The sequence below is a fragment of the Protobothrops mucrosquamatus genome, unplaced genomic scaffold (genome assembly GCF_001527695.2).
Source record: "Protobothrops mucrosquamatus isolate PMUCROS unplaced genomic scaffold, P.Mucros_1.0 scaffold150, whole genome shotgun sequence".
NCBI classification, from domain to species: Eukaryota; Metazoa; Chordata; class Lepidosauria; order Squamata; family Viperidae; genus Protobothrops; species Protobothrops mucrosquamatus.
In genome coordinates, this window is record NW_015386515.1 from 429,402 (window position 1) to 457,278 (window position 27,877).

General features: G+C 42.7%; 1 protein-coding gene across 1 annotated transcript in view; it reads left to right on the forward strand.

Moving 5' to 3' along the window:
• Positions 1-1,309: 1,309 nt before the first annotated feature.
• The window catches only part of LOC107285134 (tetratricopeptide repeat protein 39A), a 56,219-nt gene continuing 29,651 nt past the window's right edge, over positions 1,310-27,877 (forward strand). The window contains exons 1-7 of the mRNA XM_015813286.1: positions 1,310-1,442; positions 10,902-10,997; positions 13,560-13,691; positions 14,212-14,279; positions 15,733-15,800; positions 17,380-17,444; positions 20,390-20,489. Of these exons, the coding sequence (XP_015668772.1) occupies positions 1,411-1,442; positions 10,902-10,997; positions 13,560-13,691; positions 14,212-14,279; positions 15,733-15,800; positions 17,380-17,444; positions 20,390-20,489 (561 nt within the window). The 5' untranslated portion in view covers positions 1,310-1,410. The remainder of the gene's footprint in view (positions 1,443-10,901; positions 10,998-13,559; positions 13,692-14,211; positions 14,280-15,732; positions 15,801-17,379; positions 17,445-20,389; positions 20,490-27,877) is intronic.

The following is a 27,877-nucleotide window of genomic DNA, read 5'->3' on the forward strand; positions in this document are numbered from 1 at the left end:
GCAAAACGTCTTAGAATAGTTCTGCCTGGATACTTTTACAATATACACAGAAGCTTTAGTTGAGTTCTACTAAATGTCATCAAAAGGTCTTAAATTGTGTCAGAGTATCCAGGTTCAATTATTGAATTGCTTTCGAAAGGACACGGATCTCAGTGTTCGGAGTTGAGGAAGAGGTAGTACTGGTATCTGTTTTCTGAGTTGGTCTAAATTGGCAACATCAGTTAATTATCCTTGATTTGAAACTGAGTTCTACTATACAGATAATCCTTGACTTACAACCACAACTGGGATCAGAACTGTTGCTAAGCGATGCAGTTAAGTAGTGCCCAATGTTATGATCTTTTTTACCATAGCAATTAAATCACATGGTCATTAAGTGAATCCAGCTTTCTCTATTGATTTTGTCCGAAGCTCCCTGAGAAGATTGAAATGGCTGCATCTGTCATAAATACATGCCAGTTGCTAAGTGCCCAAATTTTGATCACATATCTCAAAGACACTGCACTAGTCATAAGTGAAAGGACTGGTTGTATGTCACTTTTTTCAGTGACATACAGTGTAACGTTTAATAGTTTAACGTTAAATGGTTATAAATCAAAGGCTAACTGTAAACTTCTACCATATTATACATTGTCCTTGTTTAGTTCTTGAACATTCATTTGTCTTGAATAGTATAGGGTCTCCTGCTTGAGCAGGGGGTCAAGAACTAGAAGATCTTTAAGGTCCCTTCCAACTCCCGTTATTCTGACAGTGATGAAAACAACATTATGACAAAATCTTGCACTTATGTTCATTGCAAATTTGTAAAGCAAAGAAAAACTGAAGTGAGATCATAAGTACAGTTGTGGTTTCACTTCACAAGCCGCGGAGATCCCAATTGTTAAAGGAGGACCGCCTGTAATCTTTCAGGCTCAACCTATCGTGTATGTAATCATATTGACCTGTCTAATTTCAGTAGAGTTGCTGTAAGGGCTGCAAGCGCTTCGGATCCCCTCCATAAGGTGATGGGATCGAGAGGGACCTCCTCCTTTTGCTTGACTAGCCAGAGGGCAGGCAAAATCTTTCCTACAGGGAAGCGGTTTTAAGAGCCCCCGCCAGGAAAAAGAAATACAGAAAGTAGCAATTGCTGGGAAAGAGGAAGAGGAAAGGGCAAGTGCGATTGTGTGGCGCCGTTGGCTTCCACCTCCCTCCGAAAACTTGAATGGAAACTCGGCGATGGGGCGAGAAAAGAGACGGTGGCAGAGCCGCGGCGTCACCTACGCAGCGCGGTTCAGGTAGGGGCAGCGAGGCACCTGCGGGGCGGAGTCTGCCCAGGCCGGACCGGCAGTTTCGCCTGCGTGTCGTCTCAACGGCCTCGAAGCGACAGCCGCGAGTCCCGCTTCTGAGCTGGCTTGGTTCGCGCCCTCCAGCATGGCTCTGGAAAGCGACAAGAGGAGGACGAGGTAAGGCGGCGGGCGAAGCGGCTGGGTGCTGAAAGCCCTCGTCTCCATCTCGTCTTCCGCCCCCCGCTTCCTTTTCTTCCTCGTGGCGAGGGGAGCGCTTTGCTTCGCCCGCTTCAGGTATCCGCAATGCAGAGTCACTCCCGGGCGGGCGACGAGAGCCACGAAGCCGAAGAAAGCGCTCTCTCACACCGGAGACACGAACGTGGCTCCAAGCGGGCGAGGACGAAGGGGGTGAAGCGCGGGTTTCCGGGCCCCTCCCGTTGAGCCAGGCCCGTCTTGCGAAGATGGCTCCGGCTCGAGGAGGCGTCGGGCAGCCCGAGGCGATGGAGCATCCCTGCTCCTCTCCCTGGAGGGGGAGAGCCCCACTTCCCAAGCTGCGACCAGCCCCGGAGACAGAGGAGCCCCCAAGCGCCGCTCCTCTTCCCCACCAGTGCCGGGTCTTGGGAAAAGAAACGCAGCCTCGGTCCCCGCGAGAGAAACCAAAGTCTGGCATCCATACCGAGGGGATGATTTATTAAGCCGATAGAAAGTTTGCAAAATGGGCGCTCCCCCTTTGGGCGGATTACTAGCAGCTGGCAGTGGACTAGGCGTAGGACCCCTGCCCTCCGGGGATAATAGGTTTGGGGAGGGATAGGATGGGCGCGGAAGATGGCTGGGAGAGATGTAGGGGGTCCTTGGGAGGGGACGGCGGAAGAAGACCAGCGCTGTCCCGGAGCCGCCAGGGAAACCCACTTGCTGATCTCGTCCCCATCCAACTTTTCAGGATCTTTCGTCTCCGTTCCGTTCCCTTCCCTTCCCTCTCTATCCCGTTCCAGACTGGATGGTGGGAATTGCGATAGGGATTTAACAAATCCAGACAACTGACATTTGAGCAGTTAAATACTGAGCTTATTTCTAACCTTTCCCAAACCCAAGTGAAATCTGCTTCAGTTATGCTCCTGAGGAGTTTGCAAATGATTACTTACCTATAAACTTTCCATTCTGAAAAATCTAATCATATAATGGAAGGCAACCATCTTGTCATATCTGCATCCCTAAAAGAAATTCAATTTAAAACAACAAATACTTGAAATTGAAAAATCTGTCTGCTGAAATCTAAAATTGAAAGTTGAATTTTAAAGCACTGTATTTCATTATTTCCTTCCATTTATCCCCACAATAACAATTTGAGAGGCAATTGAGCTAAAGAAGAGTAATTGGCCCCAAATCTATCAATAGCTGTGAACCTAAGTCTTTTTAGTCCTAGCCCAGCCCCTTTATCCACTCTGACACATTGGCATCAGCATAGTAGAAAGTGTTAGAAGCAGACCCACTTTCTCTACCTATGATACACAGGTATTGTCACCCTTCTGAACTAGAACAGCCGCTCTTACATGGAGTACACCAGAGACCAATTTAAATCAGCATTCTAGTTCTAATAATGGTCACCCGGATGTCCCAGCAACTTCCCAAGTTGATTGTGCCAGTGCAGGACTGTAAGTAGAACTCTCAGGGCAAAACTCTCAGGTGGGTCCCCATCCCAATTTTAATTGATTTTTAATAGAATTAAAAATTAACCTGCAGGAAAAAAAATCAAGAAATAAGGTGCCACCCAAGTTTGGAGTGAGCTCCCTCTTCCGGAGCTGTGGTAATGAAAAAGATATAGTGCTTACCCTCTGAATAAGGAAGTGATTAGCATTAGTTTAAGTTCACTGAATCAATGGTGATTAGGTGGATTTATGATACTACTGCTATAATAATAATTGTTATTAAATTCATCTGGATAAATAATTGATCACAGAGATGCAGCATGGGGCATGGCTTGTTTCAGGACATGGCAACTCTATTATTCTATTGCAGCTAGCATTCCACTGTTACTAACTTTAAACTTCCCCAAATTAAAGCAAAACAAATAAATTGAAAAAGTTAGAGAATTTTCTTATAGGATATATCAGTTAACCTTTGCATAGAAAATCTGGTGTCTCTAATTCTTCAGGACTACAATTTCTACAATATTTGTTGGAGGAATCAAGGAAATTAAAATCCTACTTTTTAAAATTATTATCTTAAAATTACTATCCTTTGTAAAGCGAGTTGCTACTACTGCTACTTAGTTAGATTTATGTACCAAATTTCCTCCAGGAGCTCAAATCAGTGTGCACTCTTTTTTCTTCTCCACTTTTATCTCACAACCACTTGCCTTGGATCTTATTGATTCTATAGTTATTTAAAAGTGATTAATAACTCCTCTGTGAAGTAGGTTAGAGTGAGAGGCAGAGTGACTGAACAAAAGTTCACCCTATCAACTTTTATTGGTGAGAATGGATTTGAATCAGGGTCTCCCAGGCTCATCCTTTACTCCGAAGAGATATAGCATGGTCTTCTGTTTTTAACAGACAACTTTCATAGTTTTCAAACTGAATTTGTCGTGCATCATGTACTTGGTTAATTAAGTTATAGATTATTCATCTAAGAACTTTCTTCTCGTCCCCTAACACCCACATAAAATATATATCTAATGAAGGTGCAAATGCATTCAAACCTGTTGATGAAAGGGAGACAAAATTTTCTATAGTACTGGGTGCTTGCACAGAAGATTATGCCCTCTATGAGAGCTGAAGCATGGCCTGGCTTTGTACATGCTGCATTTGCTAGTTACTGGGATGGTGACCACTTTCTAGTGGGAGTACTACTATATCTGGGCTGCAGAAATCATATAACTACTACCAGCATATGGCAGGTTTGCTTCCATATAAAGATCATCTCGATTTTTGTAGCCCAGACTGCCTGCCTGCCTGCCTCATGACTCAGTGCCAGTGGTAGTCCTGTTTTGTTCCTGCTGTTTGCTCCCATTGTTTACTGATAAACCACCTCACTGACTGAGTTGGTACACTCTCAATTTAGACTTGGTATTGTTTACAAAAACACAAAGTTGTCTATATTTTTCTGCGTCTCTCACAAGTAGGTGCACTTCTCCATGAAGCACCTATGATAGATAACTACCTCTTAATTTAGTGTCATGCATTTTTCTTGAATAAGTCAAATTGATATTGATACAGAACTCTGCTGCAGTTACTACATTGCAAAGTAAGTTCCTAGAGTCAAGGATGTGAGATTGTCATTAATTGGTTATTTATCACCTAATAATATCACCTAATATTACTACCTAACATTATAATCATGAGAAACTGCAAAGTGCATTAAATCAATATTGATTATTGTGGCTGGTAATGTGACTGACAGGATCTTTATTAAGCTCGCAGTTTTGTTACCTAAGAGCAAGGGTGTCAAACTGACAGCCCCTGGGTCAGATGCGTCATGGGCAGGCCACACCCACCCCGGCTCCACAAAGGCAAAAAACCTTGTGATATGACACAATACGTCATGTGAAGCGATTGAGTTTGACACCTGTGTCTAAGAGCAAGGCTATGTTAGAATGTAAGATTTGAGGAATTCTTACATTGTAGAATTCATTGGATTTCTTTAAAGGGAAGATACAAACATACAACCTCCCCCCTCCACGCTTGTGAAGCCATCTCTGGGCGCATGGGTCTCATCAACTCTGCTTCCCACTACTGCAACTTGCTCTGCCATTTAACTGGCAGAAACTTGTGTGGTCTAATTTACAGCTTACCCAAGTCTTCTCTTGTCCAGGCAAAACATGAATAGTGCCTCCAAACTTCCCTTGTAAGTTTATCTTCCAAGTCCCTTACTGGTCCCATGGACATAACAGGTAGTCCTCAACTTAAAACTGCAACTGAGCCCATTTTTGTTGTTGTTAAGTGAGAGATTTGTAAAGTGAGTTTTGCCATTTTGATGACCTTTCTTACCACAGATGTTAAGTGAATCCCTGCAGTTGTTAAGTTAATAACATGGGTGTTAAGTGAATCTGGCTTCCCCATTAACTTTGCTTGTCAGACGGTCACAAAATGGGATCACGTGATCCCCGGACCATCATAAATTTCTATCAATGCTACCTAGGATTGCATTTGCTATTTTTACAGATGTATCACATTATATTCAGTCAATGATCCATCAAGACACCCAGTTGCCAAGCATGTGAATTTTGATTATGTGACCATGGGGAGGCCACAATGGCCATAAGTGTGATAAATGGGTCATAAGTCACTTTTTTCAGTGCCATTGTGACTTTGAATAGTCACTAAATCAGTGGTTCTCAACCTTTTTAATGCCGTGACCCCCAACTGGTCGTAAGTCGAGGACTAAAGTGATCGTAAGTCGAGGACTAAACCGGTCGTAAGTTGAGGACTACCCAACCGGTCGTAAGTCGAGGACTTTCCCTGCCCGGGAGCGCCGCGCATGCGTCGTTCCGCCCCCTGCGCCGGCCAAGGCGTAGCTGGCAAGCGGTAGAGACGGAGCAGGCCGACCACCAGCTGGCCCAGCGCAAGGGAGGTAAGGCACCCGCCAGAAAAGGGGGAAAAAATGGCGTACAAAAAAAATGGCGGACAGCCTTGCTTGGCGACCCCCGTGAAATGGTCGATCGACCCCAAATGGGGTCGCGACCCATAGGTTGAGAACCGCTGCACTAAATGAACTGTTGAAAGTCGAGGACTACCTGTATTCTACTTTGTCAACATCCTTCTTAAAATTTTGTGCTTAGAAATAGATACAATATCATAAATATGGTCTGATAGAAAGGAACAATAACTTCATGATATTATATTTCTATCAATGCTACCTAGAATTGCATTTACTATTTTTACAGCTGTACCACATTATATTCAGCCAGTGATCCATCAAGACACCCAAGATTGTTTTCATATATACAACTGCCCAGGATCCTTTCTCCTATCCTACAATTATACCTTCAGGTTTTCCTACTCAAATTCAGAATACTGAATTTATTCTTGTTGAAATTCATTTTGATGTTATCTGCCAATTGTCAAGATTGCTATGAATCTTGATATTACCTCCTCCCCAAGACATTTGCTACCCCCATCTTTCCTTGTTCACAGATTTAATATTTTCTATTATACAAATTTTTATAAATATGTTGAACAGTATAGATATTAGACAGGATCTCTGAAAAATGCTTTCAACATGTCTCTTTTTAGCTTGATGCAGAGCCAGTCATTTTCATTGTTGGGTATAATTATTGTCTTGGTTCTGTACCAATCTAATGGTAACATTTTCCAGTCCATCGTTTGTCATCTCCCCTACTGGGGTCTCATAAAAGACTATTAAATATTTTGCTAAAATGAAGATACATTATGCTCACTGCACGCTAACAGTAAACTAAATTCTGTCCCCCCCCCCAAAAAAAAAATGTTGGTCTGGCATGACTTATTCTTAACAAACCTATGGCTCCTGCCAACAATACATTCTTCTCCAAATGCTCAGTGATCAGATACTTATTTGTTTCAGAGTTTTGTCTGGTAATCGACATTAAGCTGACTAATCTAGATCTTCTTTTTTACCCCTTTTAAGGATTTCCCATTCTTCAATCTTTTAGCACTAGGCCCATCCCCTATGCTTTCCCAAACACCATAAAAAGTTGCTCCAAGATGATAAACTTCACAACCTTCTTTAGGATTTTAGATAATTTGATTTGGGGGCCTATGGTCTCATTTATGTGTCCTTCTGGCCCCAGTGTGAAGACAACCATTCATCCCACCCCTGCAAAAGCAATTTCCTTTCATAGTTTCTTGCTATGCTGCAAAAGTTGGTGTTTTTTCAGTTCTACCATCATAAGTGTTGGTGTTGATGGTTTAATCTGCAGCTGGTTGTTCTAAGATTAATTTAGAGTTGGAGGCCTGTCCTCTTTCCTACTAACCATTTGAGGTATGTCCCATCTCTGATGTTTAGGGCCATTTGCTTTTTGGCAATGGGATAATCCTCCTCTATGGAAAAAGCCATCTCTCACACTGCTCTGTCTGACAACCTTTGGTAAGAGAAGGAGGGGAAGCAAATCTTTTTGAGTATAAGTTCTTCTGGCATTGAGATATCCCACAGTCGCCTATGGAAAGTCCACTGTACCATAGGAATACCATCTGCAAAGGCACTTCCCCGAGATATGGCTGGCCGTCATTCTTCTATAGCTTATGCTGCAGAGCCTAAACTGTGGAACGCTATACCAGGTATCCAATACTAAATTAATAGACAACTAGAAATATATAACCTTGATATTTGTCAGAAATGGATTGTTGCTGATGTGAATAACAGCCTGCAATGGTTGTTTCAAGGTGTGCCATCTGTGTGCTGCTGCTATGTATCCAGGTGACATATCTTGTAGTCTTGGACAGATATAGATGGAATTGCTTCTCTGGTGGCTCTTGGTTCCACATAACTCTTAAGCTGGCAATCATGGGCAGCTTTTCTGCAGAATTGTGGCTTCCACCCTGCTTGGGTAGTAGGACCAGTAGGGGAAGAGAAGGATGGTGATCAGGTCTTTGGGGGATGAATTTCCCTGGCACTCTCCCATGGAATGGCAATTGAAGAGATGTTTTCCTGATTTCTCTTCCCACAGGAGAACCACTGCTTTGCTGTGTTTCTTCAATGCTCAGACTCCTGCCAGTAATTGGCACAAAGGAGGCTCTGCTTCATTGCTGAGGTAGAATAAGGGCTAAAAATACAGTTAGCTGTTTCTGCAACTGGCATCATTTTTAGCCACAGGTCGGCAACCTGCGGTTCCGGAGCCGCATGCGGCTCTTTGAACCTTCCCCTGTGGATCCCAGCTTCCTCTGCCATTTGCAGAGAGAGACAGAGACAGAGCTTGTCTCTGTCTCTCTCTCTCTCTCTGTGTGTGTGTGTAAAAAAGAGAGTAGCCTCACCCTGTTCCCACGAGCTGAAAAGCTTATTGGGCAGGGGTCCTCCCTTTGCTGAGTCTGTGCAGGAAGCAGGAAGGGCAGGAGAGAGCTAGCTAGCCCAGCTATGCTGACTCAGGAATTCTGGGAGTTGAAGTCCATGAATCATAAAAGAGCTGAGGTTGTCTACTCCTGAGCTAGCCCAATAAGAATGTGTGTCGGCTTGTTGGAGAACAGCTTGAAGCCAGCTTGCCAGGTGAGCAGAAGATTGGAGAGAGGGAGAGAGGGGTGGGGAGAGAAAGAGAGAGAGGGAGGGAGAGACAGAGAAAGACAGAGAGAGAGACCCTTTTGACATCTAAAATGAAGATAACACTGCATATATCCTTTTTTACCTTTAATATATATATACACACACACACACATATATATGTAGGTATATATATAGGTATATATATATACCTATAATAAAGGTAAAAAAGGATATATGCAGTGTTATCTTCATTTTAGATATCAAAAGGGTTTTGCGGCTCCCAGTGTTTTGTTTTTGGTGGGAAACGGGTCCAAGTGGCTCTTTGAGTGTTTTGGGTTGCCTACCCCTGTTTTTAGCCAACCCTGAAAAGCAGCACTTTAATATTGCCATGCATACAGTAAGAGCATTTAAACTTATTCTTGGTAGGCAAATTTGCTATGTCTTTCCATATCTTAAGTTGCTACTTTCTCTTGCTGTCAGTTTGTTCTGTTTAGCTTTTTTTGAACATCATTTCTTTTTGGGAAGAAAAACAAAGCAAAGATGATACTGTGTAACCCTTTGTTTTTTGTTTTTACATTCAGCAGAGTAAAAAACACCTTTTTATACCTTTCAACTCAATAGAATGTTGGAAGAAATTACACAAGGGACTGGGGAGCTATGTCCCTCTGTCAGCAGAATAATTCTCCAAAACTGGAACAGAGCAGAACCAGTTTCCAGTTTCTCAGAGAGAAACTGGAAAAAGAAAGATCAGGTTCAGAAATAGGCTAGATCCAGTTGGGGCTGCTGGGAAAAACATTCCAGGAAAAAGTCCCCCAATGGATCTTTGTGGGAGAGGCTAAAGAATGCCGTGTCAGAGTCCTGGTGACTCCTCCATTCTAAGCCACTCTTCCTCAGAGTAACCTACTTTATGCTGCCCGGGGCACACATATACTGGACACAACATGAAGGGAAAGCAAATGCACACGTGCACATGCAAATTACTCATTATTTTTATTCCTAGTGTTTTCCTGCAAGTACCACTTTTTCCCAGATCAACTAACTCTTGATCCATTGGTTGTGATATGAAAGGACTGATTGACTTGTCACCGAAGCCTGATGTTGTGAGCTGAGAGAGAGTGACTGAGTTACCCAACTGGTTTTCATGCCTAAAGTGGAACTAGAAGTCATAATCTTCTAGTTTCTAGCCTGGTGCTTTAACCACTAGAACAAACTGGTTCTCATGCCCACATATCCATGCCTTGTTACTTTTTGCTTCCTTTGCCAGATTACATTCCGTTCACCCTAGTGACTTTCTACATATGTTAGCTCTTTGCTGGTGCACCTTTTTGCTAATTATAACTATCTTCTATTTCCTACTCATGACCCTTTATTATAATTTTTAGCTCAGTCAAAATGAATCTACTGTAGTTTCCTAAGTGCTCCCCCGTTTTTTAAATTGAAATGGTATGTGATTATATTTCTAGTATCTTCTTTTAAAGAAGAATTGTAAATTCCTGACATGGTTAGCTACATTTGGAGAAGACGCTTGTCTTGAATCTTGAAGAGCTATGATGGGTTAATGCAGAGGAAACTAAGCTAGATAAATGATCACGTAAACCAGGTCAACATCAATACAAAGCTCTGGGTCTCTACATTTACAGGAAAAGTTGCCTAAAATTTCCTGGGAATAGCAGCAGCCTATAAAACCTAGTTTACCAGATGGAGAATTTGTTGAAAGGCCAGTCCTGTTTGAGTAAGGTGGGGTAACTATACTGGCAAATGCTGTGTTTGCTTAGTGTTGTCAAATGTAAGAAATCTGTCTTTGGGAGGACACCTAAGCTAAACAAAAGTGACAAGTAGCCAACTACTTCCTTCAAGAACCCCAGAGGAAGGGCATTTCCTGATCCCTATAGGAGGGAGGGAAGCCCTCAGACCTGGGAAGTTTCACAGCGTATAGCTTTAGGAAAGAAGCATAGCACATTTACACTTCCTTTCATCAGTCAATGAGCAAGTAATTGCTTTCCTATCTATTTGGTAACCTGGGTACCTTCCACAGCTAATGTGAGGGTAATTAAATGAGGATATTATTTATTTCTATTGTGAATAAAATATTTAAGGGTAGGGAACTATTTCAGGGCTGGATGGGATTAGAATTGCTGACATCGCTAGAATTAAATGCTGCTGTTTGCTCTTAAAACTCATAGAGCTGCTCCTCCCATAGAGGTAAATCAATGCATCTTTTGATGGTTGCCCACTTAGACCATGTTTTTCAGTAATAGCCAAAATGTAGAAGTCCACAAAAGATCTTTTATCTGTGCCTTTGCCTTAATATTGTCTCATCCAAAACAAATGTTCAATTTAAGGAAAAGTTCCATTACAAATGGCTAAAAACTGATAATTAAATGGACAGTCACTACAAGAAAATATGTGCTACTCCAAATCTTAAAAGAACATCTGTGATAACTAGCCTTCTTTTCTTACCCACAGCACTTCCCTGGAGACTGCCTTAGCCGAGTGCACGGAGGCACTGAATTGTTTCCTGCATAACCAGTTCAGTAAGAGCTTGGAAATGCTGCAGCCCAGGTAAATCAGAGATGCCCAAGCTGATTCATCCTGCACACAGGACAAGTGCAGGATATCAGCTTCCTTTCTACCCACTGTTACCAGGGTTCCTACCTGTTCTGTTGAATTAAATCTTCCTCCAGCACTTTCCAACTAGGGGATCCCAATTACAATGCTCATGGCTATAGCGGCTATAGCGTTGAAGCAAATCTGTGGGATGCAATGAAAGAAGAGTTGCTTCTCAGACATTGAACTTGAATAAACTCAAATGGGAGGGGTGGGGAGGGAATTAGCTTGGTTTGCTAGAGTCCTTTTTGTTTTCAAGTCTGAAATAAGGCAAATTATGTTCCTCTAGCTTCCCCAGAAAAGTCAGTGTTAAGTGTTCCACAATACTCATATGCAAATAGCTATCTAGTTCCCCTGTGAGGGATTCAGCTCATAAGTATTTCATGTAGCTTGTGGCGAAGGCAGCAGGATATTTGCTGCGGTATTCTAAAAATATATTGCTGCTGGAAGTTGGTATTTTAGGAGGCTTATTACAGAGAGGCCAGGCTTGTGCTGTTAGATTGGGTGGCAAAATTTAGAATGAAATGTTATTGAATAAGAGCAACTCTTTGCTAAATGATCTTCAGCATCCCCATGGCATTGATGGAGAAAGTTATACATCCTGTATATATATATATATAACTTTTAACAATAAGTCTTAGTCAAACCCAAAGTATGTAAAGATTGTGCAGTGTTAAGTGATGCAGTTTAGGAACAGAGCGTTTATGACTCCTATTGTTTAAAACAAGGATAGGGAAAACAGTGGGGAAACTGTTTTACTGCAGCTATCATTCTATGAAGTGAAACATTTACGGAAAGAATACCTTCTTACTCTTATGTATTCTGAAAGATTGCTAAATTTATGTATCTCAGATGGTCTTTAGAAGGTAAAATTAATACAATGGTCATACCGGATAACTTTGTTATGTAGACTCACTTTTTAAAAATACATTTTGTTAAAATCAAGGATCATTTTTACTGTATTTTAATGAATGTACCTTATTTTTGTCTAAGTTTTGAGCTTATAAAAAGTAACATACATACAAATGCCTTAAGTAGAATGCACATTAAGAGTTTGATTTTTGCCTTCCATTCTAGTTTAAGTCTATGTTACAAAACTGATGCTGATGAAATCTGAAGCCACCCTTGTAAGCAATAACTCTTCCTTTGCAAAAGCTGATGGCAAAGCTGCATTCACTTAATGAATGCTAAACCCTAAGCCCAAATTACATCAGATGAAACATATTATGGATTAGCTTGTTAACTCAGTATGTTAACAGACCGTGGCTAGATTCCCCCAAAATACAATAATCCACAGATAAATCAACTATGCAAGTGTATAACAGGGTACCAAATGCAAAAGCACTGGGGCAGGTGGGGAGGGAGAGTGGGAAAAATATTAGGAGAAATAATTGAAATCCATGCACTTTGGCTGGATCCCCTTACTACACTAAAAAGCCACATCTAGTTTTCTGCACCACTATTGATAAAACTGCATTGATTTGATTCTCAGAGCATAGATTGACTTAACTGCTAATTGGTAGTTGGACTTTGTAGGATTCAACAGAAGAATTTAAGTTTGACTGAATATTCTCAAACTTCTTGACCTTGCGCACTATCTAACAAAATGAAATTCATTGTAGAGAAAAGCAAGGTTTACACTTAGGCAAGAATAACCAAATATACATCACAGATAAGGTGAAACTTGGCTCAATAGCAGTGACTGGGAGAGGGATCTTGAAGTCTTAGTAGACAATCATTTACATATGAGCCTGCAGGTGTTGCAACCATCAAAAAAGCCAATGCAATCCTAGGCTGCATTAACAGAGGGATAGAATCAAGATTGCATAAAGTGTTAGTACTGCTTTATAATGCCTTGGTAAAGCCACACTTGTAATACTGCATCCAGTTTGGTCACCACAATATAAAAAAGTTGTTGAGGCTCTGAAAAGAGTGCAGAGAAGAACAATAAAGATGATTAGGGGCCTGGAGGTTAAAACATATGAAGAGCGGTTGCAGGAATTGGGCATGTCTAGTTAGTAAAAAGAAGGACTATGGATGACATGATATCAGTGTTTCAATATTAAAGGGGCTGCCACAAAGAAGAGGGGGGTCAACTTATTCTCTAAAGTACCTGAGGACAGGATAAAAAGTAATGGATAGAAACTAATCAAAGAGAGAAGCAACCTAGAATTAAGGATAATTTTCCTGACAGTTAGAACAATTAATCAGTGAAATGAGTTGCCTCCGGAAGTTGTGGATGCTCCATCACTGGAGGCTTTTAAAAAGAGACAGCCATTTATCTGAAATGGTATAGGGTTTCCTGCTTGAGTAGGGGCTTGACTAGAAGACCTCCAAGGTCCCTTCCAATTATGATGATGTTCCAAATATTAATCCTCATCCTTTGTTAATGCCTTATGCCATATGTATGTATGCATGCTTGTGGGTGTGTATATCATATATGTCAATGCAATCAGCAAAGCCTTGTATTGCCTTGAACCATATCTTTTGTCTTTTGTTGTTGACCCCTTTTGACAGGACTGGAGAGAGCATGTACCATGCCTTAATTTATGCTACCATCCTGGAGATGCAAGCCATGATGACCTTCGAACATGAGGATATTGTCCATGCAGGGCACACCATGAAAGAAGCCCAGGAGATCTGTCAGAGGTGTGTAGTTCACATACACGATTGGAATGGAGCATAGCAAGATTTGTTTCTGAGCCAAGGTCTGGGACTGCTGCAGAGGGGATAACAGGTTGTTCAGTTTTTAAGAAAAGACTGGACAGCCACCTGTCTGAAATGGTATAGGGTCTCCTGCTTGAAGACCATCAAGCTCCCTTCCAACTCTATTCTGATTGAGCTTGTGAATGTTGCTTCTAAATAACCAGTATTTCCCCAAAGTCTGACTTGATTGCCGCATTAGTTGGTGGATATTTAATTCTTTCTTGAACAAGAAATTCTAAATGTGTATTCCCTTCTCAGTTTAAAAATGGGATGAAAAAGTGGGTGCAAAAGGACAAGTGGTTGGAGGATGAATGTAACCTAGAGAAATTGTAGAGAATTGCTTAAACTGCTGCTGGAGCATAATGCTGGATGGCTTCTGGTGGAAAGTAATCTCCTAGGGTGAGGGGTTGGAGAAGGTGGATGAAGAACCTAGTAATTCAACTGCTTTTGGTTCCCCTGATAGATTTCGAAGGAAAACCACTGTGACTGGTACCTTCTCTAGTCGGCAAGGTGGAGATGCTTGTACGGAAGGTGAGAGTGCTGAGAGTCAAGACAATATTTTATTTGTTTTAACGTAGGAAAAGCTGGAGGATAGGAAAGAGTAGATATAAAGTTGCACAAATCCATTCAGGTCTTGCTTGATTCCAGATAAGCAGGATCTAGTGAATGGTGCTCTGTCTTACTGCATTACCTGGGATTCTTGTGTCCTCCAAGGAAATGGATGCTCTTTAGGGTATCTTCTGCCATGTGTGGACTGGATGTTTGTCTTGATTCCTTTAAGTAGCTGATGAGAGAGGGATAGTTTCCTAAATGTGGGAGGATGTCAACATCTAATTGCAAGAAATATATTGTCCACCATCTCTGTAAAAGGCTCTCTCTAGATCTGGTGTTTTAGATAACTTATAATACTCGGGTGTCCAGCTCCTGTTTACAGTGTCACAGAGAATCACATCAGGTGATCTTCCCTGTTGGCTTCCCACAAGCAAAGTCAATGGGCAACTTTGCAGGGAAGTCATCCCAATAAGTCGCTCCTGCTGTTTTTCTCCTGAGAAGCCCATTAGGGAGTTGATTGTGGAATTCTCCTGGGGAACCTCTGTGTGGCACTCCTGGCCCTCTCACCCTTTGCAGTGCTTGTCCACCTGCAGCACCCCCAACCACCCCGTTTTATTTTCTTGCGATCTCTGCCAGCCCACCCAAGGCCTCTTTTGATCTGCCTGCAGCCCTTTTGCTGGCCTTCCTGGATCCCATGCCAACCTGCCTGTGCTCCCTAGCAGGCTGCCCTTGGCAGTCCCCCACCCCCTATGGCACCTGCTTACCTCCCTCATGCTCCCCTGAATTCCTTACTTGGGACTTCTGCCTCTTTCCACTGAATAACCCATATGTGTTACAACACTTAGCAACAAAGTTTCTGGTCCCAATTTATGGCCCCATAAGTGTGGACTACCTGTAATGTGCTCCAGCTGACTAACACACAGGTCGTTGCACTTTGGACAGTTGAAGCTTCTGAGAGCATATTGTGGCAGTAGTTCAAGTAGGACATAACAAAAATGTGAGTCACTATGGCAAGATCCTCTCTGATGCACAATTCCAAGGTGAGCAAAGACCACCCAAACCACAACTTCCGTCTGCTTAGCTGCAATCGCTAAGCGAAAAATCACATGACTGTGCCAGACTCACTTCTGCTTCTGTGGTTAAGCGAATCACCATGGTTGTTAAGCAAGACATTACATCTCAACTATTTATTTATTTATTTATTACATTTATATGCTTCCTATCTCCTCGATTGCAGTAGGATGTAAAAACAATATACTTAATATCCTAAATGCTTTATTATGTCTTTTATTAAGAGATTATGGTGTTTCCTTTTGGGGCTACTCATTTTAGTATGGCTTTCAGGTGAATGTGCATATGTAAAGGATGAATGATAGAGACAATATTAGAAATATTGCACACCCCTCCCTAAATCCACGTTTCCCTGTTACAGAGGAACTGCATGCTGAAGTATGCTATGCAGAATGCTTATTGCACCGGGCAGCCCTCACCTTCCTCCAGGTAAGAAAATTCTTCTTCCTTCAAACTTAATAGGAAATTCTATCCCATTATTACAGTATTTCCCAATTCTGAGAGAAAATTCTACAAGAGGGAGGTGCAAGAAAGATTCTAGAAGGTAGAATCCAAGAAATATATTTCAGCGTTTTTTTTCCTGTATTACAGCTTGTGCATTGAGTTTGTTTATTTATCAGAATTTTAGTTTACTTTTATTATTTTATAAGTAACTCGAGATGTGGAACTTACATAATACTCCTTTCTCCTCTTTTCCCCCACAACAACAAACATGTGAGGTAGGTTGGGCTGAGAGACAGTTATTGGTCCCAAAGTCACCCAGCTGACTTTCATGTCTAAGAAGAACTAAAACTCACAGTTTCTTGGTTTCTAGGCCAGTACCTTCACCATTACACAGACTGGCTCTCTGGAGAGTTTAAAATATCTTTGCTAACTATGGACAAGTGCAGCAAAAGCAGTCCCTCTTTTTTCATAACTGCTGCTCTTTTAATTTTCCAATTTTCCTTGTAGTCCTTGTAATTTCAGTGTTAGGATAGTGCCCCTGTTCACTTGAAGGCTGTGGCTCAGTGATATCCCTGTGTGTATGTCAAAATCAGCAAGATTTTGATATACACACAGCTTGTAGCTATGTACAAGCACTGTATTAGCTTGCTTGGTGGAAAACAGAACCTGAATGCAAAATGCTTGAGAGATACTGTTCTATGAAAGAAATCGGGCAAGGGGATCAGATATAGATAACTGTCTAGAGATTAGTTTTCCCCACTTATTTTGAGATTAATTTCTTTTGTTGAAAACAAGCTGGGGGATAAAGCCTTAACACTTCAGCAGTCATCCTGTTGGTGGCCAGGTGTGATGAACGCCTTTGATGGAGTGCTATGTACCTAGGAGTGGCATTGCCTAGATCAGGGGTGTCAAACTCAATTTCATTGAGGGCCGCATCAGCATTGTGGTTGTCCTCGGGGGGCCAGGGTGGGCACGGCCTACTGGGTGGGCATGGCCAGCTCTACATCGTTTGTGTCAAGGGTGCCTGTGGAGGCCTGGGCAGGAGTGGGACAGATCTGAAGGTCTCTGGCAGAAGGGGGTGGGACCAGGGCAAGTGCTAAGGCATGGTCCACTGGAAGAGCCTGCCGAAACCCCTCCCCCGGAGCCCATCAAGCCGGATATGTGAAGTAGGCGAGGGCCATTTGCTGGCCACTTCCAGGCGATGGTGCATTTCTTCATTCTTCACAAAGGGTGACACCTTCCCAGTGTGCACCCAGGGGGCGAGGCCAATGCGGCAGGGGCCGGTCCTTTGCTGTTTCCAGATGGCCTTGTGGAGCTAAAACTGAATGCATTTCAGCATAGATGGCCACCACAAAATTGTACATTGTCTCCCGACTGGCCTGGGCTAGGGCCAAGGCAGCGGGGGCCGTTCCCTCACTGTTTCCAGGATGGCTTTGCGGGCCACATGAAACCACGTCGCGGGCCGCATCTGGCCCCCAGGCCTTGTGTTTGACATGTCTGGCCTAGATACATCATACCAGAAACTGAGGTTGTTTTATTCATGGAGATTTTTTGCTTCTTACAGGATGAAAACATGGTGAATTTCATAAAAGGAGGAATCAAGGTGCGTAGCAGCTACCTCATCTACAGGTGAGTTGGGAAGGCAGGTCTGGCTAAATAAAGGGGGTTTAGTCACAGTAGGAATGAGAAAGAGCATTAGTGAGGAGTTTGAGAAAAAGAGAAGCCAGCTCCTCGTGCCGCATGTTGGAATGGGAAAGTCTTTGGTCCACTTGTCATAGACAGGCATATTTAGGTAGTGACCGAAGGCACAAGACAGCTCTGTAAGAGGAAGCATTGCAATGTTTAAATTTTACCCTCCATTTAAATTCTGTAGATTGATGAGACATAGGCTGCAGCCACAAAGATGTGTCCCATCCTAAAGCAGAAGTACAATCATGCTTCTATCAATCTTTTGGTGCCTTCACAGTGTACCCTTACAATGCATCCAGAAGGGATCCATGCTCTGCTGCTGTCTATACATGTTAAGGCACAACATTCCAATGGCAAAAATTGGTAGCCCCTCAACTATAATTCCAGCTGCATCCAACATAATCCTTCATATTAAAAGCCTCTTATAATGTACAATACCCTAATTCATTTGTATGTTACACCTGTTTCCTTTTTTCTTTTCCATCAACATCTGATTTGTTTTAAATTATGGATTGACTACACAACCTTTCAACCACTAGGTGGCAAGAAAGAGTTATATTGTTTATGTAGTCATTCTTGGCTTTCCTCTGATGGTTATCTGGAGGAAAGTGACCATGATGCAATCTCTGGATGTTATGTTTTTGAATAGCTGGAGTTTGTGAAAGAGGCGTAGCTCTGGAAATCAATGAGGAAGTTGTAAAGTACTTTAAGAAAATAAGACGAGAAGAAATGAGCCAGAACTCCCTGGGAGCATCAACTGCCAAGGAATTTCTCACATGATAGGCTACAAAAGTACAAGAGTTGAATCCTTTTAATTACATGCCTTAAATCTAGAATGAGTTAAGTCAGTTTCAGTATTTTGCTACCTTTTGATCCTCCAATGCACCATTGGACTATTGAACCACTAGATGGCAGCATTGTTTTTATATCTCTTAGCTGTTGGCTAGCGCATTTACATCAACTGGTCAACTGCACAGTGAACAACAAAGAAACAAGAACAATCAGCAACCCAAAGAACTGAGTTTTTCAGCTGTGTTTTCCATAGTGTTTCTATAATCAGGAACAACTTAGTTAATGTTATGTGCTTGTTCTTGCATGTTGATGGAATAACTGCTTACTCAAGAGGGGAAAAGGCTGTGGGCATTCTTTTATCCAATCCCCATCCTAGCCAAAAGGGGATTGAGGGGCAGATGAAGAGGAACCAGACTAGGGGGGGATGGTTCCATACAAAGTGGGCAGAATCAAGGGGAACCACCGAACTGCTGACATAAAGCATGACACTTTAGTCACAGGCCCACACATTGCTAAATCAATTCATATGTATTTATTTCTAGTTTTTCTTTAGATCTTGCTTTTTTTCTGTTGAATTCGAAATGGTGGCTTTGATTCTCCCTGGGCCATTTTATCCTAATGGTGTCAGGTCAATGAGTCCAAAATTACTCAATGAATTTCATAGAAGAATAGGGATGTGGCTCCTGCAGCACACTAGATGCTACCCGCTGATTTCCAGAGTGAAAAACTATATATAACTTTAAAATTAACATGGCCAGATTTTTAAGCAATCACCTTTGGATATTTTTCCAAATTATTTTTTATTATTTTAATGTCTACTTCCTTCTATAAAATATATAAACTGACTAAAAAGGGTTTTTTTGGACTTTAATGATTCTTTCTAAAATGAACAGAGATGCAGTAATACAAAAAAAAAAAATCTAAGCTACTATCCCTTGCATTATCTTTTGGGTCTATGGCATATATGTATTTTTCAATTTCATGCAAACAGTGCAAAGTAATTAGAATTCATTTATGTAATTGAAAAGCTGGTATACTGGTAGATATCAATTCCATCTTTATTGATCTATATTTGTTTATCTTCCTGACAAGCATTATCCTGTTCTGGATTAGAAGTTGAAATTTGGATATCAGTAGAGTGTCTTAGGGTAGGGCTTTTCAATCTTTTCACCCATTGTACCACTTTTAGGATATGGCAATATCCAAGTACCACCAGTCGCCTAGCAAGGTGTCAAAAACTTGATGACCCCCCCCAAAAAGGAAAAAAATGATAAAGTACAGGTAGTCCTCGACTTACAACAGTTCGATTAGTGACTGTTCGAAGTTACAATGGCACTGAAAAAAGTGCCCCCCAAGGCACAGCCGAGCAAGACACCTGCCTGCCCGCCCGGCGGCGCTCTTCCTCCTGTCCGAGGTTTCATTGTTGTGAGCATTTCTGTTGAGGATTGGCAGTGGGGGTGGGGTGGGGGGGTGTTTGGTTTTTATTCCTCCCGTCTGCTGGGTGGTTGCAGCAGGTTTTGGTCACTTCACATGACCTTGGGACATTGTGACCATCTTAAATATGAATCAGTTGCCAAGCATCTGAATGTAAATCACAAGACCCTGGAGAGGCTGCAACATTCCAGCTGATTGGTGCTTCTTCAGGGCTCAGCAGAAGCGTCAGAATCAGCACCGAGCTCCAGCTGGAGCCTGGTGCTGATCCTGGCACTTCCGCTGAGCCCTGACAGCCCCGAAGAAGCGCCAATCAACTGGAAAGCGGCACTGATCCTGGTGCTTCCGCTGAGCTCTGGCAGCCCTGCAGCTCCAGCCATCTCTCGCTCAGGCTTGTGCAGTGCTGCCAGCAGTTCAGTTCATTCCCCTCCCCTGCTACTTTTCTAGGATGGTCGCGTACCACCTGCCAGGTGCCAATGTACCACAGGTGGTACCCGTACCACTGGTTGAAAAGCCCTGTCTTAGGGTATGAATTGAATTCTCTGTGTGACCAAAACCCAGGTTTAGAGTGAAAAAGGTCCATGAAATAGAATTCTTGGGTTTTGCTTTTTAGTTTCAGGCAGATAAGTTGGCAATGGAATAATCTTTTTTTATTTTCACAGAGACCTGAACGCTTTCATCCAACCTAGTTCCTTGCCTACAAACTCTGTTCGTATCCATCTGGAGGGGGGGATTGCTCTTGGCACTGGTGCCTTCAATTTGGTGAGTTGAGTATGCTTCCACAGCTTCTTAAGGGGCATAGAAAGTGATGTTTATAACAGAAACTGAACTCCAAGAGACAATCCATTAATTTCTTTAGTTTTCACTTGGGCATTATGAGGCTGTTCTATAGTTGCAAATGTACAGGTTGAGAAAGATATGGGGAGAGAACAACACTTATTGTGGTTATTATAATATATTGCCAGCTAAAACTGTTTGCAAACTTTGAAGATCAGCACCCTTATTTCCCCTTTCTTCATTCCTGTGTCTGGGATAATTGGTTCTAATTTCTTTTTCACAGAAGGTCTTTATCTGTGCTATCATATATCAGAGAGCCTTAGCCAACAGGGCTGGCAGGAAGAAAACCTCAAAGGACTGAAAAAATTCTCCTATGAGTAAAGGTTACATTTCATGGGGTATCTTAACTGAAAAAAAGTAGGATGTGATAGAAGTTCATAAAATTATGCATTGTATGAAAATGTTAGGCATCATCAGGCTCTCTATAAGAATGACAATAGTTCTTGAGTTGACATTGGTGGACTATGCTCTTGAGCTCAGTACATATGATGTACTGAAGAATCTTTACAGTATTGCATACTATAATGTACAGTAGCCATTTACTACAGTTGATTGGGTTGCCTGTTTTTAACCTTTCTTATTGTAGTTTAATTCCTGCACTTTTTAATTCTTTTCCCATGATTCAATAAACTTTTTGCCTTGTGCTTTTTAGTTTTGAAAGTGTATAGCTCTTAGTTGTTGATATACCTAAAAGGATTTCTGGAATGATGGAAAATTGCATTTGGTGGATCTACATTGGCCAAAATCCCACTCCATTGAGGCTCTTGCCAATCCAAATCTCAGATCTTTTGTCATGGCTTAGGTACACTGATCATATGCTAAATTCATTCCTTGTTTTCTGTCTGTTTTAAAATTTGGGATGTGATATCAGAAATGAGTGGTGAAAAGGTATTAGAAATACTCCTTTTTCTACAAGCATAATATCTATGCTGACCATGGTCACTTCCAAAATTTTGATATGATGGATTTGTATGGAGGGAGAGCAGCTAGCCTACCAATACAGAAAACCAAGGCCTTTAGATTGATTGACCAAGAATAGTGTGGCTCACAAATTATTTAGTTGGTCACTAAATAACACATATTATGTGAAGAGAAAATTGTGCCCAACAAGGAACTATTCCAAGAATGGGGAAGAGGAATCCATAAGCAAGGGGAGAAGGGGGCATATGATATTACGTGTATGCATGATTTGTACAATGACATCATGATGCACATGATATGATGCTGACTTGCACTGGACACACCCCTGTGCCTATAGGCAAAGAGAACAGAAAGAGGAAGTTGAAAGAAGGGTAATTAGAGAAATAATGCTGTAAGACATGAGAAGCAGAAGTAGGGTCTGAGACAACATTGAAATGGTGTCATGATAGTGCTGGTATAGCAAACTCATAGTAGTTGGGATCAGGAAAAGGTTGATTTTAGAAGGGGAAGAGGGGTGTATGGAGCAGCTAAAAAGCAGTGACTGCCTGTAAAAACAGGAAACAACAAGCAGTAGAGAAATAGAGTTGAAGAGGATTCGGAGAGAATATAGGTTGAGGCAAAATGACTAGAAACTACATTAAAGAAGAGAATGAGAGAAAGGGGATCAAGAGAGTACGGGATAGTTACATTTGAAGTCCACCTTGTAGCTTCTGATGTCACCATAACATTTATTTGGGTAATAAAGTCTAAAATGCAGGATAAATGGTGAATATTAACAAAATAACAGAATAACAGAGTTGGAAGCAACCTTGGAAGTCTTCGTCCAGCTCCCTGTTCAAACAGTAGAGCCTGCATCATTTTAGACAAATGGCAGTCCAATCTTTTCTTAAAAACTTCCAGCGATGGAGCTCCCACAGCTTATAGTGGCAAGCTATTCCACTGATTAATTGTTCTCACTGTCAGGAAATTTCTCCTTAGTTCTAGGATGGGTCTTTCCTTGATTAGTGTCCATCTGTTACTTTTTGTCCTGCCTTCAGGTGTTTTGGAGAATAGGTTGACCCCCCTCTTCTTTGTGGCAATAAGGAATTATAGGGAATGGAGTTCATATATTCATTCAAATAAGCCATTTAATCAGTTACATAATTGGCAGCTAGGCCTGGGCAACTTTGTTACTAGTCTCTTATTAGCTGAATTGCATAAAATTTAACATTTTTATAGTATTTTGCAGTAAATTCTTTTGATGAACTCTGACATTTAATTTCACTAGCTTGTCCAACAACTTGATCTTATATGACCAGCCTAAGCTGGTTTACAGGGTTTATGATAATAGGAATGTGATTTCTCAAGGATATGCTAGCAAATGCAATGTCTACGCTGGCCTGGGCATGTCGTGAGAATGGCTGATGGTTGAATTCCGAAAGATCTCCTGTATGGAGAACTAGTGCAGGGAAAGCGCCCCAGAGGGAGACCTGAGCTGTGATATAAGGATATCTGCAAGAGGGACCTAAAGGCCTTGGCAATGGACATTAACAGCTGGGAATCCTTGACCTCTGATCGTTCAGCCTGGAGGCTAAAGATGCAGCATGGCCTTCTCCAATTCAAAGAGACACTTGTGCGGCAGGCTGAGGCAAAGAGGCAGTCCCGGAATCAGCGAAATCTGGGGGCTGGACAGGGGACAGATTGTATCTGCCCTCAGTGTGGAAGGGACTGCCATTCTCGAATTGGCCTTTTTAGTCACACCAGATGCTACCTTAGGACCTCTTTCCAGAGCACGATACCATAGTCTCTCGAGATTGAAGGATGCCAAAGATGCTAGCAAATATTTATTATTATATTTTTATCTAATAGTTTATTTTAGCATAAGCTGCCCTTCATTTCTGAAGGGTTGTCACTGTTAATGATGAAACATAAAATCAAAACTTTATGCTCCATTCATATTCTTATTATTCATGCCATTCTTGCTGTTCCTATTTTCAGTTCATCTGTGTCCAATAGTAAGCATTCAGAGAACAATTCTCAGTCCTTTTCCTTTACGGTTTAAAATGACAACAGACCACAATTAGGGCAATTCGATTAGAAAAGTGCCTTTGATGTCCTTTTCTCTTTGTCATACAACCAGCTTCTAAAGTTTAGATAATCTTTTAGCACAGTGGTTCTCAACCTGTGGGTCGGGACCCCATTTGGGGTCGATCGACCATTTCACGGGGGTCGCCAAGCAAGGCTGTCCGCCATTTTTTCCCCTTTTCCGGCGGGTGCCTTACCTCCCTTGGGCTGGGCCAGCTGGTGGTTGGCCTGCTTTGTCTCTGCCGCTTGCCAGCTACGCCTCGGCCGGCGCAGGGGGCGGAACTACGCATGCGCGGCGCTCCCGGGCAGGGAAAGTCCTTGACTTACGACCGGTTGGGTAGTCCTCGACTTACGACCGGTTTAGTCCTCGACTTACGACTGGTTTAGTGCTCGACTTACAACCGGTTTAGTCCTCGACTTACGACCGGTTGGGGTCGCGGCATTAAAAAGGTTGAGAACCACTGCTTTAGCAAAAACTCTCTGTTTTAGCTATCTAGATGAGGCAGAGTACCTTAAGGGTTCACACACACAAGCTGCTTACCATGGTGTGAAGATGTTCCTCTCCCTCCTTATTTGCTGAAGGCATATCCTTACAACAGAACCCTTTCTGAAGCTGGTTCAAGGTGTTTGGCATGAAATTGGTGTTTTCCCATCTGTTGCAATAGAAGGCAAGGTGACATTCTAGCTTGCATAAAGAAGAGATGTCAGAGGTTGCATGAAGGAGGGATTACATCCCAGAGTTCTGAAGGAGCTGGCAGATGTTATCTCAGAACCATTGTACCATATCTTAAATTAAAAGATGCAAAAATAAGGTAAGAGAACATCTGTCAGCTCTAGATGGATTCAAATCACCGGGTACTGACAGACTACATCCCAGAATTCTGAAGAATTGGCAGATGTGATTTCAGCACCATTGAAACATATCTTTCAAAGTTCTTGGAGCATTGGAGAATTACCTGAAGACTGGAAAAGAACTGATGTGGTTCCCATCTGCAAAAAAGGAAAAAACAAACAAACCCAGGAAACTATAGACCAATCAGCGTAACATCAATACCTGGGAAGAAAGTGGAAAATAATAATAATAAAAAAACAGATCTAGAAACAAATACTGTAAAGTTATAACTAGTAGCCAGCATGGGTTTGTTAAAAATAGATCATGCCAAACCAATGTTATTTTATTCTTTGACAAAGTGACTAAATTAATAGACCAGTGATGGTCTATGGGTCTCCATAGCCATGCTGTGGTTTTCAGAAAGACTGACAAACCATACTCAGTGAGTAATCTTTAATGGTACTACATCTACATGGAGGGATGTAAGCAGTGGGGTACCACAAGGCTCCGTCTTAGGTCCAGTACTCTTCAATATCTTCATAAATGACTTAGATAAGGGGATAGAAGGGGAACTCATCAAATTTGCAGATGACACTAAGCTGACAAGAATAGCCAACACCACAGAATACAAGCTCAGGATCCAAAAAAATCTTGACAGATTTGAACAATGGGCCCTATCCAACAACATGAAATTTAATGAGGAGAAAAGCAAGGTTTTACACCCAGGTAGGATAAACCAAAGGTACAAGTACAGATTAGGTGAAAACTGGCTCAAAAATAGTAACTGTGAGAGGGACCTTGGTGTCTTAGTGGACAATCACTTAAACATGAGCCAGCAGTGTGCAGCAGCAGCCAAAAAAGCTAATACAATCCTTGTTTGTATAAACAGAGGCACAAAATCAAAATCATGTGAAGCATTAGTACCATTTTATAAATCCTTATTAAGACCAAACCTGGAATACTGCATCCAATTTTGATCACCACATTACAGAAAAGATATTGAGACTTTGGAAAAAGTACAAAGAAGAGCAACTAAGATGATTAAGGGCCTGGATACAAAAACATATGAAGAACGGTTGCAGGAATAGGGTATGGCCAGTCTAGAGAAAAGAAGGACTTCAGTGACATGATAGCAGTATTCCAGTATTTCAGGGGCTGCCATAAAGAAGAGGGGGTCAACTTATTTTCCAAAGCATCAGAAGTCAAGACAAGAAACAATGGATGGAAACTACTCAAGGAGAGAAGCAATCTGGAATTAAGGAGAAACTTCCTAACAGTGAGGACAATTAACCAGTGGAACAGCTTGCCTTCAGAAATTGTGGGTGCTTCATCACTGGAGGTTTTTAAGAAAAGACTGGCAACCACCTGTCTGAAATGGTATAGGGTTTCCTGCTTGAGCAGGGGGTTGGACTAGAAGACCTCCAAGGTCCCTTCCTGCTCTATTTTGATTGATCTCAAAGTTTTGCTGGTTCATTGCAGGATTCCCACTTCAGTCTGGCTGCTGGATTATGGGTCTCCATAGCCATGCTGTGGTTTTCAGAAAGACTGGGCCTGTCTTGCATAGTTGCTGCTGCTGTACTTTTCTTCTTTTGCTTCTTCTGTCAGAGAAATATACTCATGAAAGACTAAATGTAGCCTTCCACAAGACTGATACTCCAAATGCTAAGCAGAAAGCTAAACCTTGCCCAGCAACTTTCCCCCCCAAAGGCACCAAGAAGTCAGCTGCAGGGGCTGCATTATATTCTGTGTGGATGTGGACACAACTCAAGCAGGGGTCTTTATGAGCCTTCTTTCCTTTGCCCAGGGAACACCGGGCTGTGATTTAGGGAAGACTCTTCTGGCTTCATTTCTTGTTTTACCCACCTCCCCATCTTATACTATTTTTATAGAGAGCAACATAGAGGCAGAATTTGGGCCAATTTGATATGCACTTTGTTAAGTCCGGAGAATAATGGCGCTTGAGACGAAGCATTTCTAACAAGTCTTTATTCTCTGCTTACAATCTACGAACAACCCGAGCAGAGGCATGCAGGCCTCTATTTATACCTTCTGATCCCTGGGCAAGTTCAACCAATCATGAGGCGGGCTTTTCCCGCCTTGCGCATGCGCACAAGGCCGGCGCCGCTCAGTCTGGTCCCGGGCAGCTTGCAACGTCCCGAGCCTGCCTCTTGCAGGCTCAGGACACAACACCCCTTCCCCCTGGATGAAATAAGATTGCGCCCACATGGACGCCATCCTATTGATGGTAATATAATTAATGATGAGTTAATGTTACACAATGTATAAGGTGTGGGACTGTTCCTTTGAACCAGATCCAGTGGCCCCCGACCTTGTTTTCTTAAAGACAACCAGCCAGTACTTTTAGGTCAGCTATTGCTATGTACCTGCTCACCTTACGTAATCGGCTAGGTATTTGGGAGGGCCTCTTACCCTGAGCGACCTTCTCAGACCTGGAGAGTTTGTATTGTTATCCCCGTTGCTGCTTGCACTAGGTGAAGTGCCCTGTGAATGACTAGTGACTTCAGTTTGACTTCCCAGCCCGTCTCCTGTATTTGAGCAATCAGGGCCCTGTTGGTCGCTAAACCTGGTTGACCTACCCTCTATGGAGTTGTCTAACCCCTCTGAGTTCATTCCCGTGTTTCCTGATGGAGTGCGGGTTTCCTGGCTCGTTTCTGTAGTGCTAGGGACTAGGGATGCCTCCCTGTTAGCCCTGATGCGTGAGGACATCCTTCTCTGAGCCCTTTCAGCAAGGGACGTGTTCCCCTTTTGCTGTTGTGAGTTGTGAGTATGCTCCCAGGTATTCTCCGTGTCTGGAGTATTGCTTGTTAGGGGTGGATAATTAGTCTGCCACCGGTGGGACTCCCAGGCTGGAGTGTGTGTGGGGGTGTCTGTGTACTCCCTTTCCCAAGAACTGCTACCTGAAGCACCTGTGGAGATTGGGTGTTGAGTACCCGCTTCACTCCCCACAGCCATTGTAGGCTGTTGATTTTGAATCCCAGAATGCATTGCCCATTCCTCCTCCCCCCCTAGAGGAGACTGAGAAGGAACCATAGGCGAGTCCCGCCTCACACGTAATTGATCAATGTGGCGGCGAAGCACGCGGCCGTCTGTCAGGGACACCTCGTAGGACAGAGGCCCCGAGATTTTGCAGACCACAGCCGGTACCCAGAGGTGGCCAGGCCCGTAATTCCTGGCCCAGACAGGATCACCTTCACGTAGGACCCGTGGTGGGTGTGGCTGAGACACCTGTGCAGCTACACGTTCCGGATGCAGCCTGTCCAATTTAGTCACAAGCCAACGACCCCAGCGGAGTTCGGCCGGGCACTTACCCGTGGCAGTGCACGGAGTAGTACGGTGTGCCAAAAGAAAGTCAGCCAACCTGTGATGCCAGTTGCCGTAAGTCAGCTTCTTGAGGGCGTCCTTGGCGACGCGGACCATCCGTTCAGCCAGACCGTTGGTGGAAGGATGGAAGGGAGCCGAAGCAGCGTGGCGGATC